Source organism: Diachasma alloeum, unplaced genomic scaffold (genome assembly GCF_001412515.2).
Source record: "Diachasma alloeum isolate Michigan unplaced genomic scaffold, Dall2.0 Dall_scaffold_00937, whole genome shotgun sequence".
NCBI lineage: Eukaryota > Metazoa > Arthropoda > Insecta > Hymenoptera > Braconidae > Diachasma > Diachasma alloeum.
The window spans coordinates 44,686-59,155 of NW_021681054.1; the positions used below are offsets into that span (position 1 = coordinate 44,686).

At 39.5% G+C, this 14,470-nt stretch overlaps 4 protein-coding genes across 5 annotated transcripts in view; 2 read left to right on the top strand and 2 right to left on the bottom strand.

Annotated features, from left to right (window-relative positions):
* Positions 1 to 103: 103 nt before the first annotated feature.
* LOC107045453 (GPI transamidase component PIG-T) lies at positions 104 to 3,268 on the bottom strand. The gene is made up of 6 exons (XM_015267749.2): positions 2,881 to 3,268; positions 2,471 to 2,648; positions 1,489 to 2,186; positions 1,173 to 1,325; positions 836 to 1,082; positions 104 to 553 (listed from the first exon to the last, which is right to left on the bottom strand). Exons 1-6 carry the CDS (start codon positions 3,059 to 3,061, stop codon positions 268 to 270), a joined length of 1,743 nt encoding a protein of 580 aa, XP_015123235.1. The 5' UTR covers positions 3,062 to 3,268; the 3' UTR covers positions 104 to 267.
* On the top strand, positions 3,199 to 5,939 carry LOC107045454 (DEAD-box helicase Dbp80). The gene is made up of 5 exons (XM_015267750.2): positions 3,199 to 3,469; positions 3,716 to 4,028; positions 4,344 to 4,556; positions 4,757 to 5,332; positions 5,408 to 5,939. Exons 1-5 carry the CDS (start codon positions 3,407 to 3,409, stop codon positions 5,659 to 5,661), a joined length of 1,419 nt encoding a protein of 472 aa, XP_015123236.1. The 5' UTR covers positions 3,199 to 3,406; the 3' UTR covers positions 5,662 to 5,939.
* A 315-nt stretch (positions 5,940 to 6,254) lies between these two features.
* On the top strand, positions 6,255 to 12,144 carry LOC107045452 (PP2C-like domain-containing protein CG9801). The gene is made up of 8 exons (XM_015267748.2): positions 6,255 to 6,411; positions 7,285 to 7,576; positions 7,648 to 7,874; positions 8,274 to 8,822; positions 9,101 to 9,298; positions 9,430 to 9,730; positions 10,102 to 10,579; positions 11,084 to 12,144. The coding sequence occupies exons 2-8, from the start codon at positions 7,410 to 7,412 to the stop codon at positions 11,300 to 11,302; spliced, it is 2,139 nt and encodes a 712-aa protein (XP_015123234.1). The 5' UTR covers positions 6,255 to 6,411; positions 7,285 to 7,409; the 3' UTR covers positions 11,303 to 12,144.
* The window catches only part of LOC107045455, an 8,943-nt gene continuing 6,371 nt past the window's right edge, over positions 11,899 to 14,470 (bottom strand). The window contains exons 7-8 of one of the 2 annotated variants that reach the window (XM_015267752.2): positions 14,144 to 14,399; positions 11,899 to 13,393 (exon numbers count right to left, since the gene is read on the bottom strand). In XM_015267752.2, the coding sequence (XP_015123238.1) occupies positions 13,156 to 13,393; positions 14,144 to 14,399 (494 nt within the window). In that variant the 3' untranslated portion in view covers positions 11,899 to 13,155. Of the gene's footprint in view, positions 13,394 to 14,143; positions 14,412 to 14,470 lie in introns of both variants that reach the window. The other variant, XM_015267751.2, reaches the window with a different exon arrangement.

Below are 14,470 nucleotides of genomic sequence, written 5' to 3' on the forward strand. Positions count from 1 at the left end.
AAAATCATCAAAATGTCCCAGAAAATTCCATTATTTTTGTCGACAACCCTAATATTTCTCCTCTCCTTAAAAAATGAGAAAAAAATTAAAAAAGAGAGGACAATTCAAAATACCTGAGTGTTTTTAATCAATGAATGTTGCAGAAATTATGACTCAACAAATGCCTCAATAACATTGGGAATTGATCATTCTTGATTCATCCAAAGTTTTAAAAATTCTTGACCAACTTCAAGTTTTATTCCATTAAATCACAATGATTGAATTGAATTAATCCACCTTCTCCTCCTTCTTGCCCTTTTGCTTCGAGGAAGAGAGGATTGACGAAAGTTTCTTCTTACTGGCAGACACCAATGTCGTCATGAAGCCTTCCTTGATGTCCTTCAGGACGAGTCTCTTGGTTGAAATGTTGTGGAGGGGGCCAAATGCAAGAGCAACTGCTGTGCATGCCAGGCAAATCACGTTGTATGGCATGCTGAAGTCTGGGGTTGGCAGAGTGATCACTATGGTCTCTGTGCGAAGTTGGACGAGGTATCCAGGCCTCGATGCATTGAAACTGTTGGATAGAAAATTATTAAATGCAGTCATTCAATGAATGACATTTTCTTATGAGACAACTTATCGCCTTGATAATTAGGTAATCAACAGGAATGAAGTCTTCGATAGGAATTATTGTTAAATTTTTAATCCTCTCAGAGAAATCATTTTTTGCAGAGAATTTTCTCACTTGCAAAAAATAACAAAAAATAAAAAATTGTGTGCAATTGTATTTTCATCCAATTGGAAACGATTTTAAATTATTTTATTTTATTAATTTCATTTGGTTTTTAATAATTACCTAGAGGTTATCGTGCTTCCATCAACAGGCAATCCAGTGTAATTTCTAGCAGTAGGAAGAGAAGCAGTGATGACGGCAGGGCCCATATAAAATCCATGATTAGCGTCAGGTGGATACTCCTGCCACTTCAGGAACAAATAATCGATCTCAATGGAGAATTTTGTGACAGAATGTGGGGGAAGACGCAGAATTAACTCGAGGTAGTAAGGCTGGAGTCTCTCCCTTCCAGGGGAATACCTCAGGGTCACTGAAAAAAATTTTTTTTGCAACTCGAAATTTATTGAATTTTGGAACAAAAACAAACCGATTGCAGTGTTGAAATAATTTTGTCACTTACGAGGCTTGACATTTTCCCCATTACGTTCAATCTTCATGGAATGTAAGTACACTGATAAGTACCAGGGAATGTTCTCCAACAACACAACGTCGATAGCCTGCCAATGATTGTTGTGTAATTTTGTTATCAGAGTTGCTTTTTCTTGGCCATACTCTGAAACGTGAAAAAGCAGTCTTATTTTTTCGATTATGGCACCAGTTATTGACGAGGAGTAATCATGGATAATAAAAAAAAATCGGAACAGAAACACGAAAAAACAAATTCAAAAATACGTGAAATTTCAAGAGTAACTGTACTCTTGTTAATTAATAATTACCAATAACATATCGATTAGCAGACAAAATCGAGGGAAACTCCACGCCTCCAGTTCTGGCTTTACTGTGCACAGCAGCAATATTGAAAGCCCCTTGAGTGCTGAAAGCCCTGTTATCATAAACAGCAATTTCAGTTCTCTGTCCCCCTCGAAGGCTCAGGATCGTGGCACTGGGGCTCGGTGTCAGTCTGTACGTGTGAATACTATTATTCGTGGAAGTATCAACATAGATGTTGCTCAGTGTTGCCAGAGGGCAGACTCCCGTCAGCCCCATTCCAAACAATTTCCTCAGGGACCAGTCCTGATTGCCCTCAGCCATCGTGTCATAAACCAGGGAAAGGGACTGTCTCAACTCTAGAGAAGACACTGTGCAGGCTGCATTCCCACAGACAGTGCGGAAGTGAATCCCAATGGAATGGTAATTGGTGTTGTGAATGTACGCAGAGTTGAGGAGGGTTGCCAGGCCTCTTTTCGAGTCACAGGGCAGGAGCTTCTTGAAGGGCGTGAGGTTCTCAGTGCAGACGATCTCCCTCGGTAGGGATGAGTACCGCAAGTGGCTGGAGTTCGGGAGCCTCTCGAGGACGCCCTGTGGCCGGAAGCTGAACTCTGGGGACATGCTGTTGGAGGAGTCCACGAAGTTCAAGGAGGCACAGAGGAGACCGGAGAGGGCATTCGTCAGGGCCTTCCATTCCTTGTCGACACTAGATGTGAATGGGGATTATTGGTTTGAGGTTTCAGACTAGGGAGTTCAGAACAAACCTTAAGAGATACTTTTTACTAACAGAAAGACTTTTTCAAGAGAATTTCGAGGACTAAAAAAAGTATGTTGACATTTTCTTTTCAACCCATTGGTTTCACATGAGAAAACCAATGTTTAATTTTATTTCATTAAAACTCCTGTATTTATTATTCTTCAAGTACATCTGAAACCATCATGTTTAGGGAGAAAATTTCAGGATGAAAAATAAATGAATATGGTTCTTACTCCTGCACTTCCTCCTGAAACCAGGCGTAAATCTCAGCCCCAGGTCCTGCATCCACCACTGGATACCCCCATTTCCTGTACTTCCAGAGTCCCTCAGTGAGACTGATGTGCAGCTCCTGCACGTGGTGCCTGTCAATTAAGACAGTCAGCCCTCGAGGGAACAGGTGGGTATGCTGCACTGGGAAAAATTGAGGAAACGAATCATCTTCAAGGGTCAAGTGAAATTTAACGACTTTTTGTCATTTTAAATGTATTTTTTTAAGCTTAAAATAATTAAAATAATTTGAATGATGCTGAATATTCATATGATCTTTATAAAAAAATTCTTACGCAATTTAATTGACAAATTTGATGATTGGAATGGTTGAATACTCAACAAACAGTTGGATTAATTACGAAAATTAACTCACATCGTTTAGAATTCCTAGATACTCTCCACAGAGTGGTAAATTGAAAATAGGCGTAGACATGCCCTGATGCCAGCGGCTTCAGGAACAATTCCTCATCGAACGAGTCATTGTAAGCGGCCTCCGAGCTTGATAAATTCACCTGGATGATGGCGATAAAAAGCAAACATTTGATTCCCATCATCTTGCTCAGATTTACATCTACGAGGAATCTATTTATCACATAATTAATGCTAAATTAATGCATCCGACACACCGGCCAGTGTTTTTTGGGAAGGGGGGTTCGTTTAAACAATCTCAGATAGACATCACAGGTTTTTAGTGCTGATCACAACTCATTAGACGAGCTACTCCCCCAAGTTTTTTGGAGCGAAAATACCGGCAGGGACCCCTGCCGACGTGATTAGTACTCCCCGCAGCTGTCTAACCCATAAAAAAGTGGAGATTCTCGCTCGCAATAAATTTATTTTACCCAAACAAGTCGTAAAAAATCGAATTTTTAACAATAGTCTTGAATCAGGTGTTTGAAATGACAACGGAGAAAGTTGACTGGGGTAAACTTGCAGAGGAGGGAGACCTATTGGCGTCTAGCGTGAGTATCTTGACAATTTTCCTGTGAAGGATCGACTTAACCTGCTCCAAAGACATTTAGAAACTTGATTTTCATCATTTTTTTTCTGATAAAAATATTTTCTGATTAGTGTTGTCAGTTGAGGGTCAGGTTTTGGAGACTATTACATAGTCAATTTTTATTAACAATGAGACGTTTTAAATTCTCCAAATATCGATGAATAAACCCTGACATCACCTTCATAAAAAAAATCAATCTTCCCACCAGGTCACAAACTTGACCATCAAACAAAACAGCACACCCCCTGAAACCAATGGAGTTGATGCCTCCGACACTGAAAAAGCCCCGACAGCAGCAGAAGAGTCCCTCCTCAAGAAACTCCTCCACAAGTCTCTCGTCGAGTCCAAACAGGAGCTGGAAATCCAGCGTAAGAACCCACACTCACCCCTGTACAGTGTGAAATCGTTCGAGGAGCTGAAACTCCAGCCGAAGCTTCTGATGGGGGTCTACGACATGGGGTTCATGAAGCCCTCGAAGATCCAGGAAATGGCCCTGCCAACTTTGCTGGCTGATCCACCAGGTAATTACAAATATCACTGATTTGATGATAAAACGGCGTTTTCTCACACTGATGGTAACTATCTCGAAAACTAAATGATATTAAATGCAGTCTAACCTTGGGAAAGATATAAAACAAGCACAATCTAGGATACCATTTAAAAATATACTGTTTAAAATCGAGAACAACTATGTCACCAAAGTTTACTTGAAGGAAATATATTTTTCATCAAGTTTTTTAATGTACCTGTTTTTTTAAATATATAATAAATATTGTGAATATTTAATGTGTCGTTGGATGAGAGCGTGATTGAACAAAAAAATGTTTATTCACCAGGGAATATGATCGCCCAGTCCCAGTCTGGCACTGGGAAAACAGCTGCCTTCGTGCTGGCCATGCTGAGCAGGGTCGACACGTCGAAACCTTATCCCCAGGTGCTCTGTTTATCACCTACTTATGAGTTGGCTATTCAGACTGGGGAGGTAGCTGCCAAGATGTCCAAGCACTGTCCTGAGATCAAGATCAAGTATGCTGTGAGGGGAGAACAGAGTAAGTGAATTGTTTAATTTATTGTGAGGCTGGATAGGGAAAAAACTTGGGAATGAGTGGGTTCATGGGAGAATGCCAGAGATACTTGTTCTTGGAAATTTCATCAGTTACAAAAGAGATTTTTTTTTATTTTATCGCATTTCATCATTTCACGACAAAATTACAGAACAGAATTAATTGAATGCATTGGTTTTTTCCAGTGGCAAGAGGTGAGAAGATCACGGACCACATAATCATCGGCACCCCTGGCAAAGCCCTGGACTGGTCCCTCAAATTTCGATTCTTCGATCTCAACAAAATCACAGTTTTTGTTCTCGACGAGGCCGACGTGATGATTGCCACACAGGGTCATCAGGACCAGTGCATCAGGATTCACAAGATGTTACCCAAGACATGTCAGATAATGTTCTTCTCGGCGACGTATGAAAAAGCAGTGATGGACTTTGCTGAGATCATTGTCGACGCTCCCATGATCATCAGACTGCTGAAGGAGGAAGAATGTTTAGACAACATCAAGCAGTTCTACGTCAACTGCCAGGACATGGAAGCCAAATACGACGCCATCACCACGATCTACACGAATCTCACAGGACAGGCCATCATTTTCTGTCACACGAGGAGGACTGCTTCGTGGCTGGCTGAGAAAATGGTCGATGAGGGATTCACAGTGGCTGTATTGTCTGGGGATATGACTGTCGAGGATCGAATCAGAGTTCTGGATCTCTTCAAGGAGGGCTGTGTCACTGTTCTGGTGACAACTAATGTGTTAGCTCGAGGTAATTAGCCCAGTTGTTTCTCACAATTGGTACATTGAGCAATTCATTTTCTCTCATTAATGCATTTTTCTCTAGGCATTGACGTGGATCAGGTGTCTCTCGTCGTAAATTTCGATCTCCCCATTGATCAACAACGGAAAGCAGACCACGAGACGTACCTCCACAGGATCGGTAGAACAGGTAGATTTGGAAAGAAAGGAATCGCCGTAAACCTCGTCGACTCCCCCCAGGCAGCGGCTATTTGCCAGGACATGGAGAGACACTTCGGGAAGAAAATCGAACTCCTCGACATAGGTTGTCGGGACCTCAAGGCTAAAATTCGACAGTAGCGAACAACATGAATAGCTCCACTTATTTTAATTAATATCATAATTACTTCCTAAGTTATCGACTTAATAAAGCTTTCATACCCATGAGTTTATTTTATCATTCAATGATTCTTTGATTGTGCATGCAAATGGCATTCAGAGCCTGTTGGAAGTAGAAATATGTATTTTTTTATCGAATACTCGTTCGTCTTCGCTCGACACAACTAATTTTCCTGGTTGGATTACCTTATTGTCAAGATGATATAGCTTTGAATAAAATTTTTTGAATAAATGGGAAATTATTTCGTTGATGAACGGATTAAAAAGACATCTCAAAAACCATTTCATATTGGGGATTTAATTCCCAATATTAATTTTTTAATTAATTTGAGTGATTGAACAATTAACAAAAGTGGCTTTAAACGAAATATAACGAATAATTATAAACATTGCCTAATTATTCTCCATCAAATTTTGCAGCGGTACATTTCGATTTTTCAAATCACCCGTCAAATGCACTCGCAACACTGCAGTTTCCTGAATTATCGTGAGCGGTCTGTCTATGGAAAAAACCACCCAGAAATTTTGAGGTTATGGGTTTGACAGTTTATCAAACATGGCTGCAAGTGCCTGCACACCTTAGTATTCATCACAAACACAAGGGGCACATAAAGGGAATAAAAAATACTCTTCGCGGGTGTACTGTAATTGAAATGCCACACATGAAACAGTCAGTTGCATTCCAGGAGTTCTGAAGTCTCTCGACAGCAGGTAAATAACAAAAATCATGGGAAATTTGATCAAGGTCACTGATTAATTTGTTATGTGGGAGAAAGATAATTCTTTGTTTGGTGATGGGAATTAATGCAATTGCTGTTGCAGCTGCATTTCTTGAGGGTTTATTGGGGGGGACAAGCTTCAGTTGATATTCCTGCGATTGAAAATGTCTGTGGGACGGGTGGGAAGTGTTGGATTTCCTGGGTTTGTCAGTGGTATTGGAGTTTATTGATTGGCGGGAGTCATCAGTATTTACTGAGGCTCAAGTGGGCTTGATGATAACGTATCTGATGAGGGGCTTCATTCGTGGCTTTGCTCGTGTATTTGTTTGAATTTTGGGTAGATTATCAGGAAATACATCTCTCAGACTATTTAATTGCATTGATGTGGTTCAACAGTTTAATTTTAAAAGATGTCACTGGTGAAATCATAAAAGATAACTCAAGTGGCTGCATTTTGAAGTAATTGAAGGGTTTGCATTTGAATAGTGCGTCACATGTGCCTTGATTAGAGATAAAACACTTCGTTGAGGGGATTACGATCTGCATGTGATTCCATTTCTGTTGCTTTACATATTTTTTAATATTATTGAAATTAAAGTCATTCGTAAGACGATTTTCTCTCATGCTGCCATGGAGATTCGTATAAAATTATTCATGAAATTGCAACAGTTGAAAATTTATAACAGTGAGATAAATTGAACGATTGAAGTGAATCTCGGGCTTTGCGATGCTCTTCATTGGAGTCATTATCCAATTCATGGGGAAAGATGATGGAATGATTTCATGTTCAATAACCCGAGATATTTTTTTGAATTGAATATTCGAACAAGTCTTCTCGTGTGAGTTTTATCTCTGATTTTTTTAGATTATTATGATAAAGATGTGATTCATCGAGTCTGGGTAGCAATAGAGTGATGTCAGGAGATGAAAAAGTCGAGGAGAATTATCAAAAATTATCCAGACTGGTAATCGACAGAGGAATTGAACGAAATGCCAAGTTTGAGGAAGAAGGTGGTGGGCTTCATGCGCCAGCTCTCGATTAGCAATTTGACAGCAGCTGTTGAGAGTATTGGGCATGGGGAAGGCTCACTCCATCCACCAAGGTCACCGCCTGCTGATATTCTTGGGGGATGCTTCATCACGAGATATTTGAATGGGTGAGGCAAAAATCAATGTAAATATTGACAGCTAATTGGTGAATTCATTAATTTTGTGACTTTGTCTTCAGATTGGATCAGAAAACCGAGGGACCTGTCATTCTTCATGGCAGAACCCCGGAAGAACTGCCCTCGAAACCCCTGGGTAAACTAGACAACGATGAAGAGGTATTTGCAGCTGTAACGGGTCCTGATCGGGGCCTAACAACGGTAAACCTCAGGCAGAGACACTTGAGTATCAGTGACCCAGATGTTGATTACATTGACATACTGGAGCAGAGTGATCCACAAACGACTGGTGAGCTCTCCCCTGATTTTTTATTCACCTGTTTTTCCAAATATAGATACACTCAACAGAACAAGACAATACCCTCGAGTTTCAGACGTTTTTATTTATGGCTTGTTACCAACTCTGGATATATCTGACCTCTCCATTTTTATACAAAATCAATAGTCCCGAGTGAAAATACAATTCGATTGAAATATAAACGGCATTGTAACGTATAAAAACAATTGTATGGACTCCATATTTAAAAAAAAAATGCGTGACAGTCGATGAAATTGTTTTTTACACTTGAAAATGAGAATAATTTGCCTAGAAATTGAGGCAATTCACCCTAAAAATTCTGATAAATTGTTTTCAACATGTAAAAACACGAAAACAACACAATATCAATCACAAATTGGACTTACGCAGTTAACACCTCGATGGATTGTATATTTTCCGTGGCGCATGATCGTTGGTTAGTCATACGCACAAAAGAAACATCACTGTGTCCAATAGACAACAGTGGAGTTAAAATACGTGCAGCTGGAAAATTGTACGAGCCAGATAACAAGTACACGATGAACATGAGCGAAACAACAGGAGTTAACAAAAACTACAGCGTTAAATTTATGGATGAACACATTCACAATGACTATCTATCCAACAACGTGATGAGTGAGCCTGCCAGGGCGAGCGTTAGATTCGATACAAATTGCGTCAATGCTAACGTTCCACCAGGGGACTTCTTCATTGGTCAGGAGGATCCACTCGAGGGCTCCAGTGACAGTCTCAATGATAATTCCGAGGAGGATAAGATTGATATTGTACTGAGAACAGCTTCTGACGACACTCTCGATAATATGGATGAGGCTGACTCTGATAATGATATCATACCACCTCCTTCCGATTTTGCCAATGAAATGATTCCACTCAGGAAGTCCAAGAGTGCACCAGCACCCTTCAAAAAGGCCCAGCAAGGTGCTCAATCTGTTATCAGCATGTTCTTATCCAGCATTTATTGTTTCAATTGGTATTTCAGTTGATGTAGCTGTTCGTGGCTTTGGATTTGTTGTGGAATTTTTCTTAGCTAGAACAGGGTTTTTTTTTAAGTGGAAAGAAAATGGAAAATGCTTGAGTTCTGCTTGGCATGTACTGAGTTTGCCATCTAGATTCAATTTTTATTTCGATTCTAGTATCTATTTTGCATTGAGACTTGCTAAAACATCAGTCAAGTACAGTAGAGTGAATATTTTCAGGGTCAGTTAGCAGTCCAGAAGTAGCAGGAGTAACTGACTGGTTTTCACCTCACGATATGGCCTATGGAATAGCCACAACACTGTACGAAAAAAATCCTACAAATAATGTTACCAATGGCGAGCCTATTGCTGACTGTTTCGCCGTTGCTGCCAGGCCAAATGCAGCTGTATTAGCACTTGCCGATGGTGTGAATTGGGGTGAGAATAATTTATCAACGTGTTTTTACAATAGATTAGCAGAATTTCTCAGTTTCAAAAGAAGCTTCAAAGGCATAACCAGATTTTTTAAATGAGAAGAACAAATGGTGAATAATAAACTTATAATTTAGGTCCTAAAGCGAGTATTGCAGCTCGTTCAGCTGTGCACGGTAGCATGGACTACCTCAACAAAGCACTATTTTCATCACCATTAAACAGCGGTATTACGACAACACGTGACGTATTCATCGCACTGTTATGCTCATTTCATGCAGCTCACGCTTTGATTCTCCAAGAACAGGGAATGCTTACGACTTTAACTGTGTGCGCAGTATTGCCACTGCCAAATCCACAGGGATCAAACATCAGGCCTAAGAAATACATTGCCTGCACTTGCAATGTTGGCGATAGTCTCGCTTATGTTTATTCCAAGTAGGTTTTTTATGCACGAGTGTCTTTGTTGTGTCGGAAGTTTCTGGGTTTTTGGGGGTTTCTTTTGGTCTTGTTGGGGTGACGGTGACAGCCATCGCGGCACGATTTTAGATGAGTGGCTATTTTTGATTTAAACGTGGGGCGGGGCAAATGACAGATTTTCTGTTTAGGTTGGGATTTAAGTATTTTAGACAGATTTTTTTCACTGCAATCCTCTTTAATATTGATATTTAAGCATCAGAGATTCCATTTAAGCATTGTCTGGCCTCTTTTTACAACGAAAATGTTTAAAAACGGATTGTATCAAAAAACGGATAAAAAATAATAATTAAATAATTTAATGGATTCAATATTTCCATTTGTTAATCCAGAAAGACTGGAGTACGAGAGATAACTCGAGGCTCCCATGACATTCACTGCATGCGAGACATGCGTGATGCCCTCGGGGCGTTGGGCCCAGTGGACGGTTGCAATCCGGAATTGAACAATCTCACTCTAGCGATGACGGAAGTCGAGCAGGGTGACATTGTGTTCTTAACGAGCGATGGAATTTCTGATAATTTCGATCCAGTCGTTGGGAAATTCGCCATTCTTCCAAGTGGGCCCACCTCGGCCCGGTCCGCCAAGTCCGATGGCAGACAGACCAAGAATTACAAGAGACCTGATCACGTCAGGAGGACCAATTCAGCTGGCCATGCCGATGGAAATGATTTACCTGTTGTTGAGGCTTATCAACGACATGAGTTGACTCTACTCAGGATGGAGGATCTTTTGAGGAGGGGAGTTTCTGGGGACGGACCGCCATGTCAAAGTGCCAAAAAATTGTGCGAACTCGTGCTCGATTTTGCGGTGAGTGCACTTTTACACAAAGATTTTTATTCTAAATGCATTTTGGAGATGATTTATTCATTCTGTATCACCACTTCACTGTTGAAATATAATTTGTTGCATAGAACTACGAAAAGATAACGCATACAAATGTTAGATATGCGTTTTTCATTTTGAAAACACTAGGGAAAAATTAGAAGACATTACAATAATTTTCATTTATTCTGTGGAATAAAAAATCCTCCTTTCATATTTTTCATCTAATTTTGATGCGCAATTTCAATTGGATTTTTCCGTCACATTTTTTTATTGAATACAACGAAAAAAAATATTAGACACGTATTGTTTATTCTAAAAGAATATAAGGAATTAGGAAACCCTTGCAACCGTTTGGACAAGTAATGCATCATGCATTTTCATTCATTCCTCGAAATGAAAAAATAAAATGCGTAATCTCGATTGCGTCATAAAAGAGACGAATAAATGAAATGAACCGGTGAATAATATCATCTCCACAACCCTTAGGTTCGAATAACAGCTGCAAAAAGACGAATTCTCGAGGACGCAGACCTCTACTACTCTCAATCTAAAGACGGTCAACTGGTGCAGCTCTCGAAACTCGAGCAGCGATCACGAAGGAAGAAGATGCTTGACAAAATGTCGATGGTCCCTGGGAAGTTGGATCACGCCACAGTCGTTGCGTACGTCGTAGGCTCCTATGGCGCCGCTGAGAGCGATCTTTAGTCATCGTCCCGTTGAAAAAAAACACGACCACGTGAAGAGTCATGCACAGAATTTATTTACAGAGCAGAAATATCCAAATTAAATATAGCAGTTATCCTCCGGGACGTGTCAGTCTTGTTTTCGTTTAGTTTTCGTTTCTTCCAAAGGTTTTAAAATGATACTAGTATTAGGAATACCGAGCCACTGCCCATGAATCATTTTTGCTGGACCTGTAAAATTTATTGTATAAAATATTCATCCGTCACTGGATCTCGGGAATTGAGTCGAGGCGTCCGATCCTCTTTGGATGCCATATTTTTGTAGAGATTGGGTAGATGCACCTAAAGAAATATACAAATGCCACTGAACAGGATAGGAATTAATCGATGACTTGAGAATTCTCAAAACATTTAATTATTCATCATCAATGGGAAACTTGCATGAATTACAGTATTTTTTGTTAAGTAAAACTTTTTCACAATAATTAACAGAAAACCAGTCGTTTGCGGATAGGAAACGTCTCACTAGTATTAACAACCGATAAAAACATTGAAAAGATGTCATGCAAGTTTCCTACTCAATGGATTATTCGGGTAAAGCAATAGGTGTCGAGTCACTGTTGAAAAATGTATTTTTTATTCATTGATTTTGTTCATTCTCTAGCTCCTAATGGTTTTATTACAGAGCCAGGCAGCTGACATAGCCCCCGGCACTTGTATTCCATTGAAAATTTAATTTAAGTCATGTCTCCATAAGAATAATAGTATTATGTTCATAACTTTATATTTTTTTAAACGAGTAACCCAATGATAAGTTAATTGTAATTGTTTTTTTTTGTTAAATAAATTTTTAATTTCACTGGAGACACGTGACTAGCCATTGAATGTTCCTTAATCCTTCGGGTTATCATAAATAAGGAATTATTGTAGGTTTGGGTGATATGAGGTAAGTATGCAACTATGATATTAACAGACATTTGTTATCATTTGTTCCACTTAGTGGATAAATTATGCTAATGATGTAGGAGTTCTGTTTCACTGGGTAATTATCAATAATTGAACAATGCACAGTTAATTATTTCCTTCCCCACTATCACCAACGATTAAAATTAGATGCTCTACACATGAAGGCCCGACCACCTGTCCTCACAATTACCCAAATAGCTTTCAATTGTAAAACTTAAATAAGAATGTAAATATTCTAAAATAATTTTCAATTTTCAAAAAAAAAATTCTGTACAATTTCACCTTTCACTATCGAACATCTCAAAAGAAATTGCTCTTGCAAATATTGCAAAAAGGAAGGAAAAGTCTTTAAAAACTATGATTCCTACAATAATTGGAGAAACGATTTATACAAATGATTATTTATGTAAAAAAAAATGAATCACAAGGAGATCGAGTTGTCTCGATGTCGCATGAGTAAGTAGACCCTAAGATTAGGTTGAACTTGTCTTTTCCAGACTAAATGCACAAGGGGAATTCATCCTAATGAATTCTCATGGCAACAATATATTTTCATAAGGCTAACTTCTCGATTATTTCTTTGTCTTCATAAACGAATCATACAAATTGATAGAGAGTATTCAACTCGAAATATTCAACAAAATATTCTTGATTGGAAATTAATTTACCAGGAAAATTGCAACGAGAAAATTCGAGCGAACGAAGAGAGACTCTTCCGTATTAATCAGCATTCCTGAAGTAATACTAATGGTCCATTGAGACTCGCATGGTCCATCAACCATAAAAATACTTAAGAAATACCCCATTCACCCCCCGATTCTCAGTTTTCACAGGGCAATTGAGCAACAAGTCTTGTGATACCGTGAAAACCGAGACAATAACAACAATTTGGCACATCGTGAATTTCAATTAGTGATCACTTTTCACCATGTTCAGCGTGATCATCTGATTGATCTGAACATTGGGCCCTCGATACGTATTTCCTCGTGCTCCCTCTCGGGATTCTGGGGAGGGCTCTGGCGTCGCGTCTTGGGGGGTCGAGTTTGACCCACAATCACCTCGAACCAATACAGCGTTGAGAACGTTGTCCCTTTGCTCCGGAGCGAACTGCAGAAACGGTCTCGATGGCACTTGCACTGATACGTTCCTGGAAAATAGAACGAAGAAATTGCAAGGGATTAGGCGATTTAAATTCAAAATTGATCAATTTTTTGAGAATCATATGAGGTGATTTATTTTGCTCATTAGAATGAACAATTTTGTAGAGACGAGCAAGATTTAGATTAAATAAATAAATTAATCAATCAATATATGAATGAATAAAATGGAATGGAATGAAAAAAAACTTGACAAATCGATTTCACTTTCAAGTGAATCGTTTAAAATGTATTTTGTTCAATGGAAAATAATCCTGGCCTTGACCTCAAATAAAAAACCCCCCCACAACCCTAAATAAACCCCGCGAAATAAATAATAAAGCTTGACACTTGTGAAGACGTTTAAGACACTGAAGCGTAAAGGACAGATGTTTACTTGGCACCACGTGCATCGAGGGACCCTAGGATAATTATAAAGATACAAAACACGTATGCAATTCTCCCTGTGACTCATGAACCAGTTTCATGCGTAATAGTTTTTCTGAGGTGAGTGAACCATACTATAAGTGGGTACCGTGTTTTCGCTCATCCCCCTTTGGGATTTCCCCTCGGGGGTTTTTTGGCACAAGATGCATAAATAGAAATGGTATATGGCGTAAGGCAGATGCACTCCGCAGGGGATCGAGCTTTTTAAAGATCCCTGATCCCTCTGTATCTCGTCACTCTGGGATGCTTTACGTTTTTTTTCTTTTTTTTTACAAAATGATCACTAATCAAATGATGAATCAAGAGGTACTTACTCGGGAGTCCATGAACTGGGGGTTGTTTCCTCGTCCTCAACCTCAATTGTCGTGGAAATTGCTGTGGAGCCCGATGTGTTCACAGTACCGTCTTCCTCATCGTAGCTGGGGTCGACCTGTACCCAAGAAGGGGGAGTCGTTGGCATTGCATTGACCAAACGTTCCTTGACATTGTTGTTGTTGTTATTGCTGGTGATCACTGCAGAATAGATTGGAGGCTCCTCGTCGGTATAGAAGGGTTGTTGCAGGTGATAGGCTGTAACAAAAACTGTTGTTTGATGCAATTGTATTTACGTTAGTGATGAATGTGGAGGGATTTTTTTTTTT